Source organism: Mauremys mutica, chromosome 16 (assembly GCF_020497125.1).
Source record: "Mauremys mutica isolate MM-2020 ecotype Southern chromosome 16, ASM2049712v1, whole genome shotgun sequence".
Taxonomy (NCBI): Eukaryota; Metazoa; Chordata; order Testudines; family Geoemydidae; genus Mauremys; species Mauremys mutica.
In genome coordinates this window covers 14,217,493-14,240,637 of record NC_059087.1, presented here as the reverse complement: position 1 = coordinate 14,240,637, position 23,145 = coordinate 14,217,493, and the positions used below count along the sequence as shown (strand labels likewise).

At 42.4% G+C, this 23,145-nt stretch overlaps 1 protein-coding gene across 6 annotated transcripts in view; it reads left to right on the top strand.

Annotated features, from left to right (window-relative positions):
• Positions 1-23,145, top strand: part of GALNT9 (polypeptide N-acetylgalactosaminyltransferase 9) — a 684,555-nt gene that overhangs the window by 554,069 nt on the left and 107,341 nt on the right. For all 6 annotated transcript variants that reach the window (XM_044990515.1, XM_044990516.1, XM_044990518.1 and 3 more), the window contains one exon: positions 15,329-15,526. In XM_044990515.1, the coding sequence (XP_044846450.1) occupies positions 15,329-15,526 (198 nt within the window). The remainder of the gene's footprint in view (positions 1-15,328; positions 15,527-23,145) is intronic.

Here is a 23,145-nt window from a genome sequence, read left to right as displayed (position 1 = left end):
TTATCCACATCCTTCCGAAAATGTGGTGCCCACAATTGGACACATTATTCCAGCCGAGGCCTCACAAGTGCCGAGTAGAGTGGGACAATTACCTCCCGTGTCTTACACCCCAGAATGATATTAGCCTTTTTCACAACATTGTAGATTCATTTTCAATTTGTGATCTGTTACACCCCCAGTTCCCTTTTAGCAGCATGAACACCTAGCCAGTTATTCTCCATATTGTAATTATGCATTTGCTTTTTTCTTCCTAAATGTACTTTGCTCGTCTTTACTGAATTTAATCTTATTGAATTCAGACCAATTCTCCAATTTGTCAAGATCCTTTTGAATTCTAATCCTGTTCTCCAAAAATGCTTGCAGTACCTCCCAGCTTGGTATCACTTGCAGATTTTAGAAGTATGCTCTCCACTCCGTTATCCAGGTCATTAATGAAAGTCTTGAATCGTATCGGACCCAGGACTGACCCCTGTGGTACTCCACTCGGTATGTCCTCCCAGTTTGACAGTGAACCATTGACAACTACTTTTTGAATCTACAGTCTTTCTGGAGGAACTGAAAATAATTACATATTCAAGTTATCCTTGAGTTGATAGGTTATTATTGTTATTAGTGTTGAGCCAACCTGAAACAACAGAAGGTTCAGTTTCTCTCTGAGGCTGTTGAGTGACCACTAAGCTTCTCTGAGAGAGCAGTGCAGGTTGATGCATTCCTGGGTCACAGCAGTAATATCCATGTTTCCAGCTACAGAGTCAGCTGGAAGATCTGAAAACCTTCAGCTCTTCACAGTCAGTTGTTGCTTATGGACTTTTCCATTCTGATCACCACTCCAGTGTCTAAGCTCCTCACAGATATCCGTGAATATATTCACACAGCATCCCAGGAAGTTCCAATAGGAGAACTGGGAAATTGTGACGAACTCAGATTCGCACAGAAAATCTGTGGCAGAGCTGGGAATTGGACCCACACCTCTTGAATCCCAATCCAGTGGCTTAACTACAAGCCCATCCCTCCGTCTCTGTATCATTATTGCTCAGGGCTGCATCGAACTACTGGGTTGTGGTGAATCAGTGTTGCTGTACTGTGGAGTAAATCAAACACCATTAAAGATGAGTTGTTGTTCTAATGACTGGTTTTGAATGGAACCAAAGAGTCCCAGTGGATTGAGTCACTGACTGATAAAGGTGAACATTCCATGCGAACTCATGACTGAAAAACTCAGCATAGACCATCTTTAATCGCTTATCGTGATCTCGCCAGCACAGGGCTGGTTTACCTTCTGCACAGTGACTCGGCAGGTTGATTCATAGCAAATCACATTTATTAAGCATAGGTGGCCCATCACTTTCAGAAAATAAAAATATTTCCCTTTAAATAGTATTTATTCCCTTTGTGCATGGTGTTTTCCATTATATTGGACTGCACCATGGTGTAGGCTTTTGCAGCATAACTCTCCCAGGAGACTGAGTACAGTCTTGTAGGAGGTAAAAAATAGCCTGAAAGCTGGCGGGTCAAATTAACTATTGAATTATTCAAATTGTGCTGTGCTTAATTGCTACTTTTTTTGCCTCTTTGGTGCTGAAATATATTAGTGCAGGCCAGAGATTTTCTATTGACCCATTCCCCATAAGAGTTTCTTTAGTGTGAGGTGATACTACTTCTGTGGCAGGAATAAGTGGAGAAGACTGGCTAAGAGGGAGGCCATTACCATTAATTCTCAGGTGGAGCTTTCAGTTAGAATCCTGCAATAATTTCACCAAACAGTTCTTCTGTAAAATTCCACCTGCCCTGCAGTAAATGTTCTTTTTTTTTACAGGAACTCAACGTTAATCAACGGAACTCAGCCCGCAGAGCTGAAAATCTCTGCAAAACAGATGGAACTGTTAGGTCCAAGACTGCAAATGCATATGTGGATACCCAGGGCCAGATCCTTGCCCCCGTCGCCTCTGGCTGCTCTGATCCATAGCCAGAAAGCCAGTTACTTGGGCATTCTGCTAAAGGGGAATCCCCAGATGGCATAGAGGTGGATATACTGACCCAAAGCCCCCTGCTACTCAGAGCTTCTTGTATAGGGGGAGGGAGGTGCTGGGGGCATGGCCCAGGTAGAAGGGGCATGGCTGGAGTACTTGCACTCAAAATTTTCTTGGCTGCTGGTGCAGCCCATTGAGCACTATGGCAGCTGGGTGCAACTCAAAAGAGCCATGTACCAGGGTGGGTGGAAGCATAAAGCCAATGATGCTCCTCACTCCCAGCTGCACCAGTTTCAGCACCAGTGTAGCTTGAGGATCTGGCCCTCACAAGCTTGTATAAGATGCGGAGACTTCTTTACCTTTCTGTACATTTGGAAGTCCCCCGCATAAGTCCTGCAGAGGTGCTCTGTGGTCTCAGATCCCAATCAATTTCTGGATGCCTTAGGGGTATGTGGCAGGGAATCAGCCTATCTGTGTTTGATATTTTTTTCTCTGCTTATGTCTTTTTAAAATTTCACAGCTATTTCTCATTTTCCATCTCCCTCTCTTTTTATAGGGAACACACACATAGCAGGAAGACACAGGAGTACAATAGGCTTTGAAAGAAGTTGATTTGGAAGAGTAACTGGGAACAGAGAGTTCTGGTGAGATAAGGAGGGAAGGTCGAGGGTGAGAGACTGGGAGAGGGCTGCAAAAGAATACAATGCACAGAAGTTACAGGATGATGTCAGTGTTTTAACAATGTAACATTGTGATGAACCATGCACAAAAGGCCCTCAGATGCATCGTGCCGCTCGCGCTCCGGCCCAGGGGAGTTGTGCAATCATATGGAAGAGCAGAATTAGGCCCACATCGTTCAGTTGTGTCTCCCTGCAGCTTAGTGGAGTTCTGCATTTACTCTGTATATGCCAACTTTCTTTCCACGCCTTCTGTGCTTTTTATTTAGATGCACCCCGTTTTCCAATTAAGCAACACACTCGTGGCTTTAGGTTACAACCACTGCACAGTTAACTGTATTACAGAAGACGTGGAGCATAACATAGCATCCCATCTTTGAGATGGAGCAGGAGAGAGTAGGACGACAGAGAGGAAAGAACTTGAATTAAGTTATGGGGTGGGGGGTGTCCATAAAGAGTGCTGGGATCCATAAAAGGAGACATAATGGCTTGCTTTCCATCATAGTTGTGTCTAAGCCCTAAATGGAGTTATGTAGCACTGTAGTAATTAAAGTGCTAGAGAATGGAGTGTTGCCATAAAAAGCAGAGGGGTAAAAGGAGTTCATCAAGAGATTTCAATATACAAAAGCGACCGAGAGAGCTTAGTACAGTAGAAAGGATCCGGGACATGAGCTACGTCTCCTGTTGATCTGTGACTAGCGCAGCCCATCTTTGGAGATTATCCCCAGAAGCAGGTGTTCTTTTACAGTGTAGAAAATATAGATCTTAATGAAGTTAGAGGGAACCAAGCTTTCGGAATAGCTTTGCGGGGCCCCAGGTCTAGGGATACGATTCGAGTCCTGCTGTTTTATACATGAATGTGTAGTGCATGATGTTGTGCTGGGATTCTCAAAATGTACTTTAAAGGAAGGAAAAGGCTGATTTCCTAGTAATCAATAACTGACCTGGAGACAATGCTGAGGCTGTTTTACTCAGCCACTTTTATTATTCCAGGTCTGCTTTTGTGGGGATCTGCAGGATGTTATAGAGATGTTTTTTACCCTGCTATAAAATTCTGCTTCTTAACAATCTTGGGCAAAAAGCTATGGACCAAATTCCACCATCATTTGAAACCTGCATCACCAGAATGAAATCAATGAGGTGATATGGCATGTCTAGGGACAGATGTAAAACCTATGGCTCTTTGGTTCCCAGTTGTGAAAAGCCCCTTTATGATCACCCTTTGCTTATAGCATCATCCCTCTATAACTCTAAGATTGCAAATAGAGAGTTCACAGTAAGTATGTGCTTTGCAATGCACTTATTCCATAAGGGACAATTGGGAACTTCTCCAAAGTAATTCCTAGAGCACATCTTTTAGAAAAGAAAATCTAATCTGGATTTTAAAATGGTCAATGATGGAGAATCCATCACAACCCTGGTAAATTTTCCAATGGTTAATTACCGTCACTGTTAAAAATTTACACTTTATTTCTTCTCTGAATTTGTGTAGCTTCAACTTCCAGCTGTTGGATCACATTGCACCTTTCTCTGCTAGACTGAAGAGCCCATTATCAAATATTTGTAGGTACTTACAGACTGTAATCATGTCACCCTTTAACCTTCTATTTGTTAAGCTAAATAAATGAAGCTTGTAGAGTCTATCACTATAAGACTTTCTTCCAGTCTTCGGAACTTCCTCAGTACTTCAAGCTTATTGAAAATCAACATTAGTGGTCCAGCAAGCTCCTCAGCCAGCTTTATAAACACTCTTCGATGCAAGTTATCTGGAACTGCTAATTTAAAAATGTCTGATTATAGTAACTTCTGTTTAACATCTTCCAGAAATAATAGTGGAATAGAAATAGAGTTATTATCTTCATATCATAGAATCATAGAAGTGTAAGACTGTAAGGAATCTCGAGAGGTCATCTAGACTAGTCCCCTGCATGAGACTATATCATTTGTTTTTCCCCAAATACAGAATATTCATTAAACACTTCTGCCTTTTCTGCATTATTTTTGATAATTCTACCATTTCATTTATATCTAGTAATGGACCAATTCTTTTTCTTCCTGATATATTTAAAAGTCACCTTCATATTGTCCTTAACTCTGCTGGCCATCGATTTCTCCTTATGTCCCTTTGCTTCCCTTATCAACTTTCTACAATTCCTAACTTCTGATTTAAAGTCATCACTATCAAGTTCCCCTTTTTTCTATTCAGTATATATTCTTTTTAATATTTTTTTACAACTGCCGTCACTTCCCCTCTAAACTAGACCAGCTTTTTAACAAACACAGCCTTCCTCATCAGTTGTAAGATTCTGGCTTTGGGGGCATCTATTAAAAGTATTTTTAAATGATTTCCAATTATCACTCATACTTTCCTGATTAAATTCTTCCTCCCAGATGATTTAGATTTTTTTTTTTAGCTTTGTGAAATTGGCCCTATTAAAGCACTATATATATATACTGGTCTCAACTTTATTTTGCATGCACATTACCAACACTACTGTTAGTTATTAGTTCTGTGATCAGTTCTTCTTTATCTGTTAGGACAAGGTCTGATAAAGTTTCCCCCATGTTGGCTGCAACACTTTTTGAATGAGGAAATTATCGTTTAAAATGTTTAGAAATTCCAAGGATGCTTTCATTCTGGCAGCATGAGACCCTCCAACATTGTCACTCAAATTGAGTCCTCCATGATTGCGCGGCATCTAGAAAACTTCTTTTTCCAAAGCATTTATCAGTCATTTAGGATCAATTTTGTAGCTTAATGGAGTACATGTTTCAGACAGCAGAAGTGTACTAAAATTACTTAGTTGAATAAAGAGAGAAGCATATAGCGTATGCCATGTGGGCTTTTGAGATTTATGTGGCAGTGCCAGCATACATATGGAGGACAAGCCAGAAAAGCAGCTCCAACTATTCATCTACCTAAACAACGTAGAATACTTACTGAAGCATCCTCATTGCTTTTCAGTGATGCAGACAAGAGCTATTCAGATTTGGCAGCCAAACAGTTGATCTTTAACTCTGAAGCAGGCGTGTTCTGCAGTGTTCACTCTATTCTGGCTGGTGGGCTGCAGGTCTGAAATCTCGAAGGGCAGGTCAGAAAAGCTGATAAAGATGTCAGGTAGAACAGATGGGGAATTTCCTCTCTTCTCTTGCAACGCGAGGAAATGATTTTTTTGAACTCTCTGAGCACTTAGTTACTGCACAGACATACCTAGGGTAATATTTATTTGACTATCTTAAATGGAGAAATATGTCTCAATAGATTTATTGTTCTATGTACAATAAAATATATTGCCAGTGAAATTTAAGACTGCATATAAAATCAAGGGGAAAACAAGCTTTCTGTTTACACAGATTGTTTTTCTAAAAATATTTGAATGACATTAACACCCCATTATGCCAGGCACTGAACAACCATCAGAAATACAGTCCCTGTCCCAGTGAGCTTAAAATCTAAGACAGAAAAGCGTGGGAGGGCAAACAGGCACAAACAGGAGAAGTGACTTGCTCAAGGTCACAGAGCAGGTCAGTGGCAGAGCCAAGAATAGCACCTACATCCACTGAGTTCCAGTTCACTGCCCTATCTGCTGGACCATGATGTCTCTAATCTGAGAATATGCTGAAACTACTTCTAGACCAGTGGTTCCCAAACTGGGGTTCATGAACCCCTGGGGGTTCGCAAAATGCTACAGGGGGTTCTCGGAGAAAAAAATCCCTAATGATGGACAGAGCTGTCCCTAGGGACTCCGGGCGGCACGGGCCAGCAGCCTGGAGCCCCTGGACTTCCAAGAGCTAAGGAGATCAAAGCAAACATATCTATCACACTGACGCGATTTAAACTTCAAGACTCCGTATAAGAAACGGAAAGGGAGGTGAATATTTTTTGCTGTTTTTAAAATTAAATAGGCAGCTAGTATTGTTTTTAAAATTATTATGAAGAACAAGTTTAAGCTTTGTTGTAACGTGCACTGTTTCCCTGGACTATTCAAGACCTGAATGCTTGTGTAGGAGGAACTCTTTGAGTTGGCTTCTTAAATCCCTTCCTGCTGTTTCACATCGGATACTCCTTGATGAAACATAGGAGCCTTGTCTTATAACAGGCTTATTCCAAGTGATACAAGCTATGAAAGGGAGATCTTGGAAGAATGTTGCCATTTTCATAATATAATAAAAATACTGTTATGATAAATAATAATTAATACTAAATAGTGTGTAATAAGCATGTCATAAAAACAAATTTTATATTTCCAAGATCACTGCTTTTATAATTTATACTCAGGTAAAGGAGAAAAACCCTGGAAATATTCATTTTTAAGACGGGGTTCGCGAGACTTGATGTGTTAGTGAAAGGGGTTCACAGGCTGTTAAAGTTTGGGAACCACTGTTCTAGACTATATCAGCTCAGAACTATTTGAGACGTGAGAGGAGCTGGAAATGTACTGAATGAATATTCAGATGGTGTAAATTGGCCTCGCTCCATTGAAGTCCATGGAGCTACATCAGTTCACAACAGCTCAGGATCTGGCCTGTATCGTATTTATGATTTTTCTTGGATCACATGTTTTTATTTCTATGTTATGCCTTTAAACACAACTGCTTGATGTCTGCGGGTGGCCTGACTTTCTTACAGGCTATATTATAGTCTTGCAGCACATTGAAGACCTCACTCCGAACTTGCTTTATCAGTGTTTTGGGTAGAAGCTATTGTTTTTAGTGATGTAGCTTTGTGAAAAATCAGGCTTTCCAATAGTTACCTTTTGGCACCAACTCCTTGACAATCTGACAAACGTGGAAGAATATAAAGCATATAATTCCTGTTCCCACCGATTTTCCTTTTGCATTTGATGTGCTGTGAATTGGCCACTATCAAACATAGCTTGCTAACCTATTCAGTGATAGACAGACTTTTACAATAGGATTAAAGTGATTTTTAGAGGAGCCAATCTGATCGCAATACATGCTCCAACCCCACCCCTGATGTTCTGGACCACGTTACAGATTTCTGCGATACTTTGGGCCAAATTCTGCCTCCTGATTCTTGCATTAACTCTCCGTGTTTTCCATAGAAGTCTTTAAATTTGAGGGCCAGCTCTTCAGAAGAGCCCAGCACCTGTAGCACCCGTTGATGTCAGTGTGAGTGCTCGTCACCCTTTGAAATCAGGCCCATAATTTTGAAGAAGACAAAAGGAGTAAAGGCACATGCACATCTATAGTCAGGTCAATCGCAAGCTTTTGACTTTGGGGAAAACAAGCAGCTTCTTGGGGGCTGTTGATCATGTCCACAGTCTGGACTTGCACATTCCTGTTGATGATTTATGAAAGTAAGAGATGCTTACTGAAGCCTCTTCTTCTGCAGTTGACTGCACACCAGGGCATCCTTGTGTCTGCCAGGAGAGCTGCTGAAGTCAATGAGAATCCATGCAGTTGCAGAACTATGCCCTTTGCACGGCCAGTTACAGAATCGGGGCCTTAGAATAAAAAGTATTTCTGACGCTGTTCTGGAGAAATAAATCACCATCAAAATACACCATTCACCTGATAAAGAATATGTGAGAATCAGGTGGAATGTTCTCTCTCTCTTTCAACCTTAACAATCCACCAGTAGGCACTCAAAGAGAGAGAAGAAGCCTAAGAAATTCCTAGGTAACATTACTCATTAGCAGAGAGAAAGGGAGACCTTTTCTTCCATCTACATTTCCAGCCAGTAGTCTCTGCTGTGTGTATATTAGCTAAAAACTGAAGCAGGCCTTGGAAGAAGCACTAAATTCAAAGCTGAATATTCTGATTCTGTTTAGTTCACAGAATCCATGGTATCTATAAAATGTGTGTGAGAAAAAAATTGTTCCTTTGGCTCAGTTAATTGTCAACAATAGATGCAGTTCTGCACCCGTAAAGCATGTTAATTTATACAGAGGCCAGCAACCCAGTAGCCATGAAAAATGGGCCCAAACTTCAAAATGTAGTTCTGGTGTTTGGAATGCATCATTATAGGCCTGATCCTGCCCCCTTGAAGTTAGTGGGAGTTTTGCCACTGGCTTCAGTTGCTGCAGGATTGAACCCCATGAGCCCATTTCTAGCGTCTGCGTAGCAGAGCCTGAATGTAAGGTGCCAAAGGGAGAGCCAGTTGAGGAGCACTGCAGGCCTCCCTTTGGTTTCCACGTAGAGCTACAATGCTGATGAAGTATTTAGGGTTTGGAAATATCTGCAAAGCTTCATATCGCTCACATGAAAAAATATCCAGACACGTGGATGCTTGTCAAAAGAGCGTTTGCAGTTGCAAATTGCAGTGATGTAGCAGGGCTACTGTCTGTTTGCTTTGCGTTTAGTAGAAAACGACACACAATTGTTAAACACATCTAGTCAGTTCTAAGAAGGGTGGCATCATTTTTACAGGTGCAAGCGACACCTACAAAATGGATGCATCCATTTTTGTGCCCACAGTTGAACTATGTGAACAAATCAGAATTTAGGCACATCTAGCTACCTAACTGCAGTGCAGGTAATTAGAGGTGCAAATGCTCATATCTCTGCCCACAATTCATTCTGTCAACACAAAACTGCGAGCACAAATTACACCCTCAGGAACAAAGGTTCATCCTCAGACAAGCTGAATATTATATATCCCCCCCTCCCCTGTGTGTGTTATACAGAACTCTAGAAGCTGAAACAAAGCTTTCAAACCAAGTCAGGTAAGAACAAAAGCACAGCAACTCAAGCCTAGAGGTGGCAGCTCTGATACCTGTTCTAATGAGCCTTACATGGCATCTAAATATATAGATAACCCTTGGAAAATTGAAATTGCCAACTCACAATTGCTGATCCCAGTTTCTCTAAAACTAGCCAAGATTCACCCTTTGTGGCCTCTGACTATAAGAGGCATTATCAGTGCTCCGCTAGTGCTTCACCTGCTTACAGGGCTAGTGCATCTGTGTTCTTTGTGACGTTTTTGGTTTGTTTGTTTTTTGTTATGGTATTGTTTGATGGGGAAGGGGCGTATCTGTAGGTGGGACAGAAAGTAAGTAAGACCATTGGCAGAGGAGCTCAGGCAGGCGGCAGGAAGGGAGGCAGTAGTCTCCCAGTAAATGCACATTGGGGGCAGCCTCCTAGGGGACACCTAAAATGCAGTCTAAAGGGGTCAGTTTTGCTTGGCTGCTGTGCAGCTACTTGAGGGAAGGGGCCTCTCTCCTGAGCTAATGCGCCCCAATTCAGGAGCCTGGCCCAATGGGCGTTCTTATGGCCGGGGAGTACCAGGAGTCGGCAAAGCTGGTTCTACTCAGGGTGACCAGATGTCCTGATTTTATAGGGGCAGTCCCATATTCGGGGCTTTTTCTTATATAGGTGTCTGTTACCCCTCACTCCTGTCCCGATTTTTCACACTTGCTGTCTGGTCACCCTAGTTCTACTGTCAGCAACAGCTTGAGCAAAATGGGCAGGTTGGGCCGGAGACATGGCTTGGAGGGGAACGCTGTGCTGTGCCTGCTTTAAATCTGGAGCAGCAGCCTGTTTCCTGGCTTCATCACGCCTCTCAGAGCTGCACCTGGAGTGGCACAGCTCTGTCTAGCCCAGGGGTAGGCAACCTATGGCACACGTGCCAAAGGCGGCACGCGAGCTGATTTGCAGTGGCACTCACACTGCCCGGGTCTTGGCCACCACTCTGGGGAGCTCTGCATTTTAATTTAATTTTAAATGAAGCTTCTTAATCATTTTAAAAACCTTATTTACAATAGTTTAGTTATATATTATAGACTGATAGAAAGAGACCTTCTAAAAAACGTTAAAATGTGTTACTGGCACGCGAGACCTTAAATCAGAGTGAATAAATGAAGACTCGGCACATCACTTCTGAAAGGTTGCTGACCCCTGGTCTAGCCCATAACACAGGGCTGTTGCTTAATCCCACTCTTCAGAGCTAGGCATAGTAGCTACATGATTGTATTTCTCTGCAAACCACAGGGATTTCTCTGTTTCATACCTGTGAAATTTCACAGCTCAAGCTGCCGAGGAAGTGGGAACAGACGTGCGTAGAGGAAACGTTCAAATACTGTATTGCAGTTGATCATTCTGGAGCATTTAACTCTTGGAGTTTATCTATAAGCAACTTAAGCTTCAGCCCTCTCTGTACTGGGAGCTACCCAGAACTCCTGATTTCCTTGTGTGCTGGAGGAGGTGGTACAGGAAAAAGGCAGGGTAGAACAGTCGCCTCCATAAGGAGGGTAAGTACATCCACATAGTGTAGTGTCTTAAAATGAGAATAAAACATAAATGACTGTAAACGATTTAATCTTAATCCCTTAAAAAACATAAGTGATTAGGTAAACAAAGCCAGAATTACTAGCCAAATTGACAAAAGATTTGCTGTCAGTGCAGGTCAGCACATGGAGACAATCTCAAATCTGGCGTAATTCCATCGAAGGCACTGGAGTTACACCAAGCCTGAATTTAGCTGGCAAGACCCAACAATAGATGACTTATATTTCATGGATTACCTAAAACAAGTAATGTAAATGCAGAATGCCACTCATGCCACAGTATGCCAGTCCTGTTACAGTAACTTTCCATTAGATCAGCTGGCTAAATATTTCATACGGGTCTTGGCAGCTCTGCGGCAAAACAGAGCACAATTAGGTTCTGCAGTAAAAAAGGTGTTGACAGAATCTGCGATAATAACGGTCCTGAGCAACAGCAGGATGTGCTGCGATAATAACGGTCCTGAGCAACAGCAGGATGGTGCCTGAATATCTCCTCTCTGCATTCCTATTCCCACTGATCTGGCACGTCAAGATGTGAAATTTCACAGGTGCGTAGTGCTTAGCGGAAAAATCACTCTGTTTGGGGTTTTGCTGAGAAATAGTCTCAGGCAGCTTCTCTGCATTTGAAATGTTTTCTAATTCCCTTTGTCATGTGCCACAGACTCTAATGTCCCATTTGCTAAGGTTGTGGCTAAACGGATGGTGGGATACCGGTATATAAGGAATACATTGTTTTCAAAATCAGATCTTTGTGGTTCAGAATCCTTGAACGCGAATGATTTCTTTTCATGAGGACACGGGTACTCAGAGGTAACGTTACTTGCCTGGGGATGCATTGGGGAGTTAGGGGACCTGAATTCCAGTCCTGGTTCAGATACTGACTTGTGTGAACTTAACACGTCACTTCACTTATCCTCAGATTCTCCCTTTGTAAAATGGGAGCAGGAATGTTTACAGACATAGCAATACCTTGCGTTTACACAGCACCCATATGAAGTCTACTAAGCAGGAATAGAACTCAGGGCTTTCCAGCCTCCAGCACTCTGCTAATTGCTCTAGAGTTTAGACCATGTGTTTTTGGGGGTATGGAGGCTCCCGCCCCTCCTCTTTTATCTTGTTCAAAATTCCCATGTGCAAATTTTCACAGGAAAGTGGCTTTTTGAGAGGTTCCATCTTTCACTGTGAATAACTTTCCGACTCCCCAAATTTCACAAAAGATCAAAATAGCTTGTAAAATTGTTTGTGAAAGTTTGTCACCAATTTCATCCTGCTGTAATACCAGTCACCTAGAGGTCCTTCACCATGTGTTACTGCTGAAGATACTAGACTAGTTCAAAGAACTTGTAGACGGCCAGTGGCTTTCTTTGGACTCATGAAATGCATTGAGAGATCTCTTGGTGGTCAGAGGAGCTTAGGTTGAAGGAAGGAGAAGGGAAATCTGAAATGTCAAACACACTTTGGTATCTACCTACAGTATTAGAGCTTTTACCTCCAGACTTATTGAATAGTCATCATTAGTTGTAAAGTACTGTTGCTTAGTGCGGGCACTTCTTCTTTCAGACCAATGGGCCATATCTTTTGAGATCTTTGCTTTGTATCTACTCAGTGGGTATTTGACTGGATCGGTATTATAGCTTTTTTTTTTTCTTTGTTTGCAAATTGTAAATGGGTCAAATTCAGCCAAATAGTTTCAGCTGGAAAAAAATTGAGGGAAAAAATTGAAATGGCTCAAAAAGAAAGATTTTGATTTTTTTTGGTTTGGAAATGGTGCCTCATTAAAAAAAGGTGGGGGTGTCAGAAAACATCCAAAAATGACCCGAAACAAAATAAGTCAAAAGGAAAAAAAAATATCTGTGCGGCCACAAACTGAAAAGGTTCCTAGTTCATATGAACATAGTCCAGTTTGAAGACGGCTACATTGATGTGAACTAGGAACCTTTTAGTTCACCTCTGCCACATCTACAGGGGGGAGTTACAGCGCAGCACTTCGGTGCGCGCTGCTATTCAGACCCGCTCCCCCGTAGTCCGAGCTGCGGGGCAGAATAGACATAGCCTGAGACACAGACCCATGAAGTGTCTTACCCAAGATTATACTGGAGGTCAGTGGCACATTCCTATCCACTGCACCACACTGTAGACCGTAGCTCCATAGTTATTGCAGATAAATGCACATAAGATGAATAAAACCATTAATGGCAGGACACTCCAACCCATTTATCAATGCTGAGAAGAAAGAGGGGAAAAAATCCCTCTCTCTTTTCTGGAAAGCCCATAAATCCCTTAGGGCTCTTTCCTCAGATGGCTCTTATTTGACAATAACATGCACCAAGGTGACTTCTTCCGTAACATATGTCACAACAAGAGGAGGGCTCCTCTTGCAGCTAAACAATTAGTCGTGTGTCATTAGTGACACCCGCACCTGTTTGGTATTTTCAAATCCTTCATTTTTCAGGCAGAACCAGAGTGGGAGATGCTCCCGCTGAGATTATTCACAGCAATTATTATTGGAGTGAGTGGAGGCACACGCTCTGTGCTAGGGGAAGCGTGGCTGGCTGACACCTCAGTCACTTTGGTGAGCTTTTTCTGTGTGTCTCCTGATGCCTGTAGCCTGACAAGCACAGATATAATTTCAGAATGCTGTGCAGATCCATCTTTTTGCATTCCACCCTGCTTTCTTAGACTGTCAGGAGCTTTTCCTGTGGACACCTGCTGTCCTTCAAAGACAGTTAATCTCGTAACTATCATCTTGTATAAATGGCAAAGCTGCTATTTATCCTGATTTGTTAGGTCACATTGACACTGTGTGAGTGTGCATGAGTCTGGTCCAAAGATCCTGCAAATTGGCATCCTAACTAATGTACTGCAGTCCAGCAAGCCAAGCCAATGTTACTTGTCCCTCCAGCAGAAGAATATGCTGCTTTGTGCTTTGGGTGTATTGCCTATTTAAACGACATGCAATAAAAAAAAAAACATTGGTACGAATGCCTAAGGGACAATCACAGCTCAGGTGCATATGGAACCTGATTCTGCAAGGTGCTGAGCAGTTCTTCAGAGGAGCTGATCACCCCTTTACTCCTGCTGCGAGCTAAGGGTGCTTGGCACGCTTCACACCTTGCAGGATTGGACCCTTGATGTTTCAGCAAATGGAAGGAAGCAGAAAACCAGAGAGGACGCATTTCACAATGAGACTTGGGGATGGTTTCTCAACGTACCTGGTGTCTGTCTTTTATACCTAATACGCAAGATATGTGGGAACAATCCTAAAGTCAACAAGAAGAAAAAATAATTTCACTTAAAAACAAAACAAAGCATGACTTTTTAAATCATGGAAAAGGAGTGTTTAACCTCTGATGAGTTTTGTGAATCCAACAAACCGCTGCTTCCACACACACAAAAAAAAAGATGTTTGAGAGTTTTGTAAAATCTTCAGTGTTTAGGTTCATCCTTAATTGTTTATGTTTTCTGCAAAAGGGAGCGTTATCTAAGGGACTAGAAAGGCAGTAGGAGCTGGGAATTGCTGAGTTCTTCTCCCAGACCTACCACTGATTTGCTTTGTGGCCTTGCACCAGCCAGTGACCCTCCTTGCCTCCATTTCCCTATCTGTAAGTTAATATTTACCTAGCACTTCATTGAGGGATAACATGTGCAGTATTTTTAGCATGTTCTGAAACCCGCTGGAACATAGTTCCCTTTGCAATGCTCTTCACCAATGTAAGTATTTTGTAATGATTATAGTATTTGTGAAAGCTGCTCGACTGAAAAACCTGGGGGGTTGACGTCCTCTCTCGATGCACGTGGTATAGAAGGTACAGAGTAGGCTTGCCAGTCGACCCCTGAGCTGGAGGGACCAGTTCTTCAAAAACAAATAATAGTGTCTTCAGACTCATTCAGCCCTTGGTGAGTTCTGATCTTCAAGCACCATCAAGACCAAATCGTCCCCTCTTCCCATCAGGCTCCTTCCAGAGACAGCCAACCAGGACATCAATTAGTGCTAATTCTGATGGTGTTTTTACAAATTATATATACCCTGTCCCATGAGGAAGAGGAATGGGAACCCCAACTCATTTCACAATGGCCACTGAAAAGGCATCAGGGGAAACTTTTGGTTGCTAAATCCCTAGTCACCACTGACCAGGCTGGATCCAAACTAGGGACCTTGAAGATAAAATGACGACATTTAATTCCTCTGATCCATCAATTCCATGCAATTGAGGAGCTGTTGCTGCACAAATTATCTGCACCAAGCCCCCTGTCTCTGTTGTGTGTGACACTAACCCGCATTAAATCACTCTAAGCTGCACCGGAGGGCTGCCTCTCTGTGTCATTGCTTGCAGCATTACAGAACTTCATTGTTCACTTTATCAGATTGCTAAAGGGGTTTGGATTATTGAATGGCCAGAAAACACTTTTTTGCTACTTTTATTGTCTCCAGGGTGGAACCGGCGCTTACCCGGATCAAAGAAGATCGAAAGCGAATCATCCTGCCGGCTATTGACAACATCAAGTACAACACTTTCGAAGTGCAGCAATACGCCAATGCTGCCCATGGCTACAACTGGGGACTCTGGTGCATGTATATAATCCCGCCCCAGGACTGGCTCGATAAAGGGGACGAGTCTGCTCCTATCAGGTGAATCTACAGTGCAATTGCTTTGTCGCTAACATTGTTTCCGTTTCAGCTGCTGCCTGCTGCTGTGCAAGGTAAGGGAGGATGTGCTGCAGGCTCTCTACAGGACTAGTAAAGGTAGGCAGAACAAGCATGGCCCACAAACACACGTACTTGCTTGTGGGGCTCTTCAAAATCTACAAGTGCATATGCCAAAGAGGTATTTAATTATGTGTGCAATTACCATATTGCCATGTGCAAACGCAGGGTTTTGAGGGCATAATGGATGTGCCAAGGTTTGAAATAGGGCCCTCGGTGTGTAAAGGTCACAGCTCTAGCCAGGTACATGCCATAGCTCCTCTAGCTATTGTTACTTATTCACATAATCAAAGTGTTTTCCAAGGAAAAGAAGGCACAATCCCTACCCCATCTGCCTACCCAAACTTGTATATCTATCTATCTATCTATCTATCTATGTTGATCGTATTCCCCAGGCACCAATCACCTTGATATCCAAGGACTAATATTCTATTGGCTTTTTCATATAGTTTTTGATGCCTTATGATCGCAAACAAAATGTTTGTGTCCTGGCACCATTTGTTGCCATCTAACTGCACCTACCGTGTTAACGGTGCTGGTATATATGATGGCTTAGGTCCTTCAGGAGATCCTGGGTAAGCTGTGGCTTTCAGGCAATGTGTAGTCTATTGGTACAATTTGCTAACCAGGACCCTGTTCACATTTCAGATCTTGTGGAGTTTCACCCAATACCTTGAAGCTTTCAAGGTGAACTGAAAGGTTGGCCAGTTGCACCAGCTGTGGCTAGTGAGAATGTGTGTGTTAGCTAAAAATATCTAGCCAAAATTAATGTATCATGTTAAAGGCTCTGCACGCAATGCTAAATGAATCCCTTCCGGAACACATTGTGCTGGAAATATATTAAAAACAGGGTGGAAGCTTTTATTCCTGGCATGCACCTTATTCTTCTCTACCCCTTGAAGCACTGAGCTCTCATACTGGAAAGTGTCCTTTCACTCCAGACCTGAGCAAGCATTGCAGAGCTCATCACGAACAAGACAGGGTTTTGCTGAGGTTTGGTAAAGTAGAGGGCAACCGCGACAATGTGTGAGTAGCCCAAAGCCATGTCCACACTAAAAAAGTTAGGTCAACCCAGCTACTTTGCTCAGGGTGTGAAAAATCCACACCCCTGAGTGACATAGTTAAGCCGACTTAATCCCTGGAGTAGGCAGTGCTAGGTTGATGGGAGAATCTAGCCTGGGTCTGGGCCCTTTAGCACTTCTACTCAGACATACTGCCCCAGTGCAGTCTCTGAGTAACATGGAGATCTACTTTCCTTTTCAGGGCTCGATCCTGCAAGATGTTGAGTGTGCTGGCCCTGATCCAGAATAGCACTTAAGCATGTGCTTAACTTTAAGCACCTAAGTAGTCCCACTGCTTTCAGCCAAGTCTGAATGCTTTGCTGGTTGGAGCCAAAGCGCAGAGTCAAGCTCACATACAGGAAAGTGTCATTCTGCTTCAGAGCAAACCTTGAAATTGCTCTTAGATTCCTACCTTTGCCTCGTGACCACAGCATGGAACTGTACCGTAACATTAACCTTATTTATTACAGAGCAGCAGAGTCCTTCATCACTGACCCTTTGCACTGTGTGAAGCCTCAATAAACTAGAAAGTAATTACTTAGGAAATCAGTTTTCCTGGATAACTTGCCTGCTTTTCTCATGTTGTTTTTAAAGTGCAGTTGTTGTTTTATGTTTCCATTCAGCTCTTGGAAATAGTTTATTAATGGAGAAAATACATCAACCAAGGCTTTAGTTTCTGAAATCAGTACTTGTTCTCTGTTCCCAAGGGACAGTACATGCCTCATTGCCTCTGGGATATAAATAAAATCACAATATTAATTTTCATATACATTGTTCCAGTGTCTTGAACATCTACCATACTGGGGACAATTATTGTGCATCAAAAGAGGCTGAACCATGAAATCTCACTTTAGGAAGTTCCTTTTGTCATTGTGGACCTGATTTGTTGCTGTGCTGAGCATCCAGCATGCCACCTGATGTCAGTGCAAGCTATACTTACTCAGCATCTCTGAAAATCAGCCTCAAGATCCTTTGGCAGAGGAAAAAGAAGGAAGGGATCATGTTTGTTTCTTGAAATACTGGAAGAGTCAATTTCACTTTAAATATACAGGGTCTGATTCACCACTGCTTTACTCCAGTTTTATGCTGGTGATCTCAATAGGGTTAAAGTGGCATCAGACTGAATTAATGCAGTGGAAAACCAGGCCCACAAATACAGGAGTAGTGTTGTTGAAATCTGATGCATTTAAGTGTCTCGTTCCCAAGAGCAGCAATTTTATTCTGTGCAGAACCTAACTGAAGAAACTCTCCAGCTGAACAATGCATAAGCTGCCCAGAGAGAGATGAGACAGCAGTGCTAGGATTGGGTGCCTGACCCTGATTACCAAATACCTGGGACACAGAGATGTTCTGATTACATAAGTGTCTCTTGTAAAATGATGAATTATATGCGCTGAAATGCAGGCATCAGTGTCAAGCCGTGAATGCTGACAAATCTCGCTGGGAGCAAGTGTCTCCAAAAAGTTTTAGGTTGAGATTTTCAAGGGAGCGTAAGGGGGTTAGGCATCCATCTGATATCGACACTAAATCAACGTAGCTTGGATTGCTGATGGGTAGTCAGTGCATGTCCAGAAATGTCCTTTTTATTAGAGGGAATTTTTCAGTGAAAGGTTTTTTCATTGGAAAATGCCAGTTCCTCAAAACAGAAACGTTATGTGGAAATGTATCAGTTTTGATGAACCTTTAGTTGGGCAGGTTTCCCAGGTCTAAGGTATTGGGGGCAGAGAGAGACAAATAGACAGACACTGATCCAGAATAGCCAATAGCCTGGTTGTTAGGGCACGCGTTTGGGATATGGGAGACCCAGATTAAAGTTCCAGCTCTAAATCAGGCAGAACAAGGATTTGAACTTGGGCCTCCCACGTCCCAGATGAGTGCCCTAAACACTGCTTTTTTTTTTTTCATGGAAAATTTTAAAAGTTTCTCGTTCTCACTAATCGGTTTGGTTCTGATAAAAAATGAAAACAAATTTTGAATTTTTTCACAAAACAGAATTCTTGTTTTCTTGCCAGCCGTAACATTTATTCTCCAAATATCAAGCATCCAACCAAGCCACCAAGCGAGCCTGCTATGCAGTTTAAATGCAAGCCAGCGTTATAGCATTTCAATCATATAAGTATCTGCACCATGCACACAGTAGTAACAGTAATGGAAAAGGCGTGTATGAAAGTGCCACTGATGAAGCGAGACAAGGTGGGAGAGGTAATAGCTTTTATTAGACCACCTTCTGTTGGTGAAAGAGACAAGCTTTTGAGCTTACACAGAGCTCTTCTTCAGGTCTGGGGAAGCTAATCAGAATGTCACAGCTCAATACAAGGTGGAACAGACTATTAAGCGTAAGGAGTTAACAGATGTTGCAAGAGATCATTCCTGGTAAAGTGGGCAGTCAGTACCTCTGCAGTCAGAAGACAGAGGAGGGTTGGTGGGTTACAAATTGTTGTAATCAACCATATAGCCAGTGTCTTTATAAGACCATGATTTTTAGTGTCTATCAGAGTTATGAATTTAGACTCATCTTTTGAAAGCATTGTGCAGGTTTCCTTTGAGGATTAGGACTAAGAAGTCCGATAGGGAGTGATCATTTTGTTCAAAGTGTTCACCCCTGGGTGATATGGTGTTTTTGTCTTTTATCATTTTTTCGGTGTGAAACTGATGAAGAGGAACAGGAAGTCCTTTTTAGAGCTGGCTTTTACAGCTCCCAGTAGAGGAGGCTTGCTAACTAGACAATATATACCAGTTCTGAGCGGCTTTGTTAGAAGGAAAGGGGAATCAGGGGGGAAAGCATACTTTTCCCCAGTTCTCTGGGGTCAGCAAGGAGTTGCTATCACAGCACTGGCATTCAGGGCATTAGTCACAGCAATCACATATTTATTCGTATATTTCAAAGCAGCCAAGTTTGCCTCTCAGTTCTATTTTCACACTCTTTAAAATACCATGCTGATGAAGCATCAGGTAAAGTGAACCAAGGCTTAGACCTCACAGTCATTAACAGATTTATCCTCACAGCACCTCTGTGAAGTAAGGAAATACCATTATGCCCATTTTATAGATGAGAGGCACAGAGAGACTAAGAGCCAGATTTTCAAAAGTATTTAGGCACTTCAAGATGCAGATTGTTGCCTAGCAGCATTTTTAAAATACCTACCTCCCGAGGGAGTTAGATGCCTAGGCCTTTTTCAAATTCCATTAGAGGTCTATCTGTTTCTTTAGGCATCTAAATACTTTGAAAATCTGGCCCCAAGTGACTTGCCCGCAGTCACACAGGTCTACAGGTGCCCAGGCAAGTGCCCTTAGCACTAGGCCATCCTTCCTTTCCCCTTGACCCCCATCTCCATGCCAAGTAAGTGCAATGTGAGTGTCAAACACTGTCGTCCTGATCTGATGGCATAGCAGACTCATGCCCGGCATCTCCCAAACTTTCAGATGTACAGCGTATAGCTAGGAGAACGTGGGAATAGTTTTAGCTCTAATTAAGAAAAGCTCTGCCTTCAACTAAAAGCGTTTATTAAACTGTCGAAGACATCCCTGCTATTTTCCAATTAGTGAGAACCCTGCAGACTCTCATGGATAAAACAAATGAACCTGCGAAGAGATTGGCAGGCCTCGTCCTGTCCCATTAGTGTCGTTAATCCCCCCCCCTCCCCGAAAATGAAACACTTCCATAGACACATGGTAGCTACACTTTAAAAGTTAACCGCAAGCCCATTTTAGGAGTTGCAGACTGAGTATTTGTGTAAAGCCAGATTTTCAAAAGAGCTCAGTACTCAGAAGCTCCCATTGGTCTCAATGGAGCTGGTGGAGATTCAGCTCCTATTGAGGACTGTGGAGAATTCTCCCACATCTCCTTCAGAACCAAGGGAGCTGCTGTATGTTGAAAACCTTTTGAGAACCTAGTCGCAGTTGTAGCTGCTCAGCAGTCTTGAAAGTCAAGCCGATATTTGTGCACGTGTGTGTTTAAATTTCACTCCGTCAAACGTCATTTAAAGACTTGATCAGGAATTTTTCAACAAAACATTTTTAATTGGAAAAATGCCGATTTGTCAAAATGAAAACCTATCATGGGAAAGGGTTGGTTTCAATGGATTCCCCATTTTGAAATGTTTTGGAAACAGAGTTTCAGAATTGTCGGAATGCCCCGTTTCAACACTTTTTAAATGAAAAAGCTCCATTATTGGTTTGAAAGGACTTTTTGTTGAGAAATTTCAGTTAATTTATAGGAGAGAAATGGTTTTTAAAAAATAAAAAGGTCCGATTTTAAATTAAATGTTTCAATTAACCATATCCAGGTTTGTTGGTTTGGTTTGGTTGGTTGGTTGTTTCAGATGTGTGCAGAAATTTGTGAGATTTCAACCTTTCATCGCGATTAGGGGTGGGAATTTTTTTTGGAAATCTCAAAAATTCTTGTGGGTCGGGAAAACTGTTTTCCACCCAACTCTGATCATGTAATTCCATTCTTCAAAACGGCAGATGGAAAGGAAGAAAAGAAAAGACAAATATTTCCTTTTTTTAGGAGACAAAAGGATAAAAAAGTCTTCAAAATGTAAACAAAAGAATAAAAATGAGAACCTTAGCTCAGATAGCAGTATGTCTGCCGATAGAAAAGTTCTCTCTTCTAAATCCATTCCCATACCTCCTACGTCATTGAAAGCTCTCTTTGCTGACTGTGCAGGTCTTGAACCCTATTTTGAGACATCTGAACTGATTCCTTAAAGGGAAATCCTTGCCCCATTGAAGTAAATGCCAAAATTCCCACCAACTTTAACAGGACCAGGATTTCACCCTTTGCCTGTTAAGGACTCAGAGGCAGAAGGCAGGATTAATTGGGGAAACAAATTGATGGAGTGGAAAAAGTAGCTCTTTCCCAGTGCTTGTATTAAGTATAATGCCTTTCTCCATCAAAAGAGAGAGATTCTTGATAATCTTCCAAGCTAATAATGTTAGGATCCTGGGATATCCAGAGGGGAGAATATACTTTTTAAAAATTAATTTCCATTTTTTAATAGCGCTTTCCATGAGTTTGATCCTCTCCTCCAGATATCCCTGTATTTAGATGGTCTAATACATTTCCTAGGAAACAGCTTGCTTTTCATCTACCACAACGGTTGTTTTTGCCTTTTTCAATAGATAGCTAGAGGATTATGCAAGGAAATTGGGAGGAAGTAGACCTTGCATATCAGAATACAAACAAAGGAAAGCCACACCACACAGGCTTATAGGAAGAAATGGTTGGTGCTTAAATCTGAGTTTTGCTGAATTAGGTTATTATGCTTCTGTCTGTATTGCTGGAGCCTAGACATTATGATGACGGAAAAGCATCGTTAAATTCTCTCACAATTTTTAGAGATTTTTTTGTCTGAAACTCATGAGGAAGATTTCATCTTTGGTTACTGACTCAGTATTGCTCCCAATTCATTGTGGTTGGGTTTTTTTTTACTGCATGTCTCTTAGGTTATGTCTACACTGCATTTAGACACCCACAGCCTGAATGTCTACACCACATTAAACAGCCCTGCAGCCTGAGCCCTGCGAGCCCATGTCAGCTGGCACAGGTCAGCTGCAGATTTTTAATTGCAGTGTAGACATACCCTTAGAGTACGCCTGCTCTGGAGGTGGTAGCGAGCCTGCCATGCTAGCAGGACTCACAGTAGCAGGGCTTACACCAGCATGCTAAAAATAACTGCCTGGGCGTTGCAGCAGTGGCGGGCGTCCAGGCCAACCACCCAGGCTCAAGCCCACCTTACTTCCTAGGTCCATGCCCAAGTGACTAGCCTGAGCCTCTGCCAGTGCTGAGCATCCACACAGCTATTTCTGGCGCCCTAGCGTGAGCCCCGCTATCACACATCTGCTTACGTGGGCTGGTAGGCTTGCGCCTCACTTCAGGGTAGACATCCCCTTGCATTTCTATGGCAAAAAGTTCTGGGTCGATTTCTTTTTGAAAATTGGCCTGGTGTCCAGCTGATCTCTTGTGCGTCTCACATTCTGATGTGCTGCGTGGCCTTTTAAAGTAGGGTTGCCAAGCCTCCAGGATTGGCCTGGAGTCTCCAGGAATTAAAGATTATGTCATGTGGTGACATCTCCAGGAATGCATCCAACCGAAATTGGCAATCCTGGACTCCGATGACGTGGCAGATAGTTCGAGTGATGGAGAACAGGTTGTTCTCAAGTTGTATGCAGCTGTCATGATTCCTGTGTCAGTTAATCTAGAAGGAGGTTTTGGCCTAGATAAAGGACTTTAGAGTCTTAACGTTTGTAAGGTTTTGATGCTGCTTGTCATGAAGGAAATCCTGAGGTCACTTAGTCCTAGCTAACAGCTAATATTCCTCTTCCCTGTCCTCCAAAATTGTGGAGGGCAAATATTTCTCTTTTTTCACAAAACGTTACTGTTAGTGGTGATTAAACCAGCAGCTGCTCACGGGTGCAGATGAGGTTAAGCACTCAGAACTTTTGGTACTTACTCGTACAATCCAAACATCTTGAATCTGC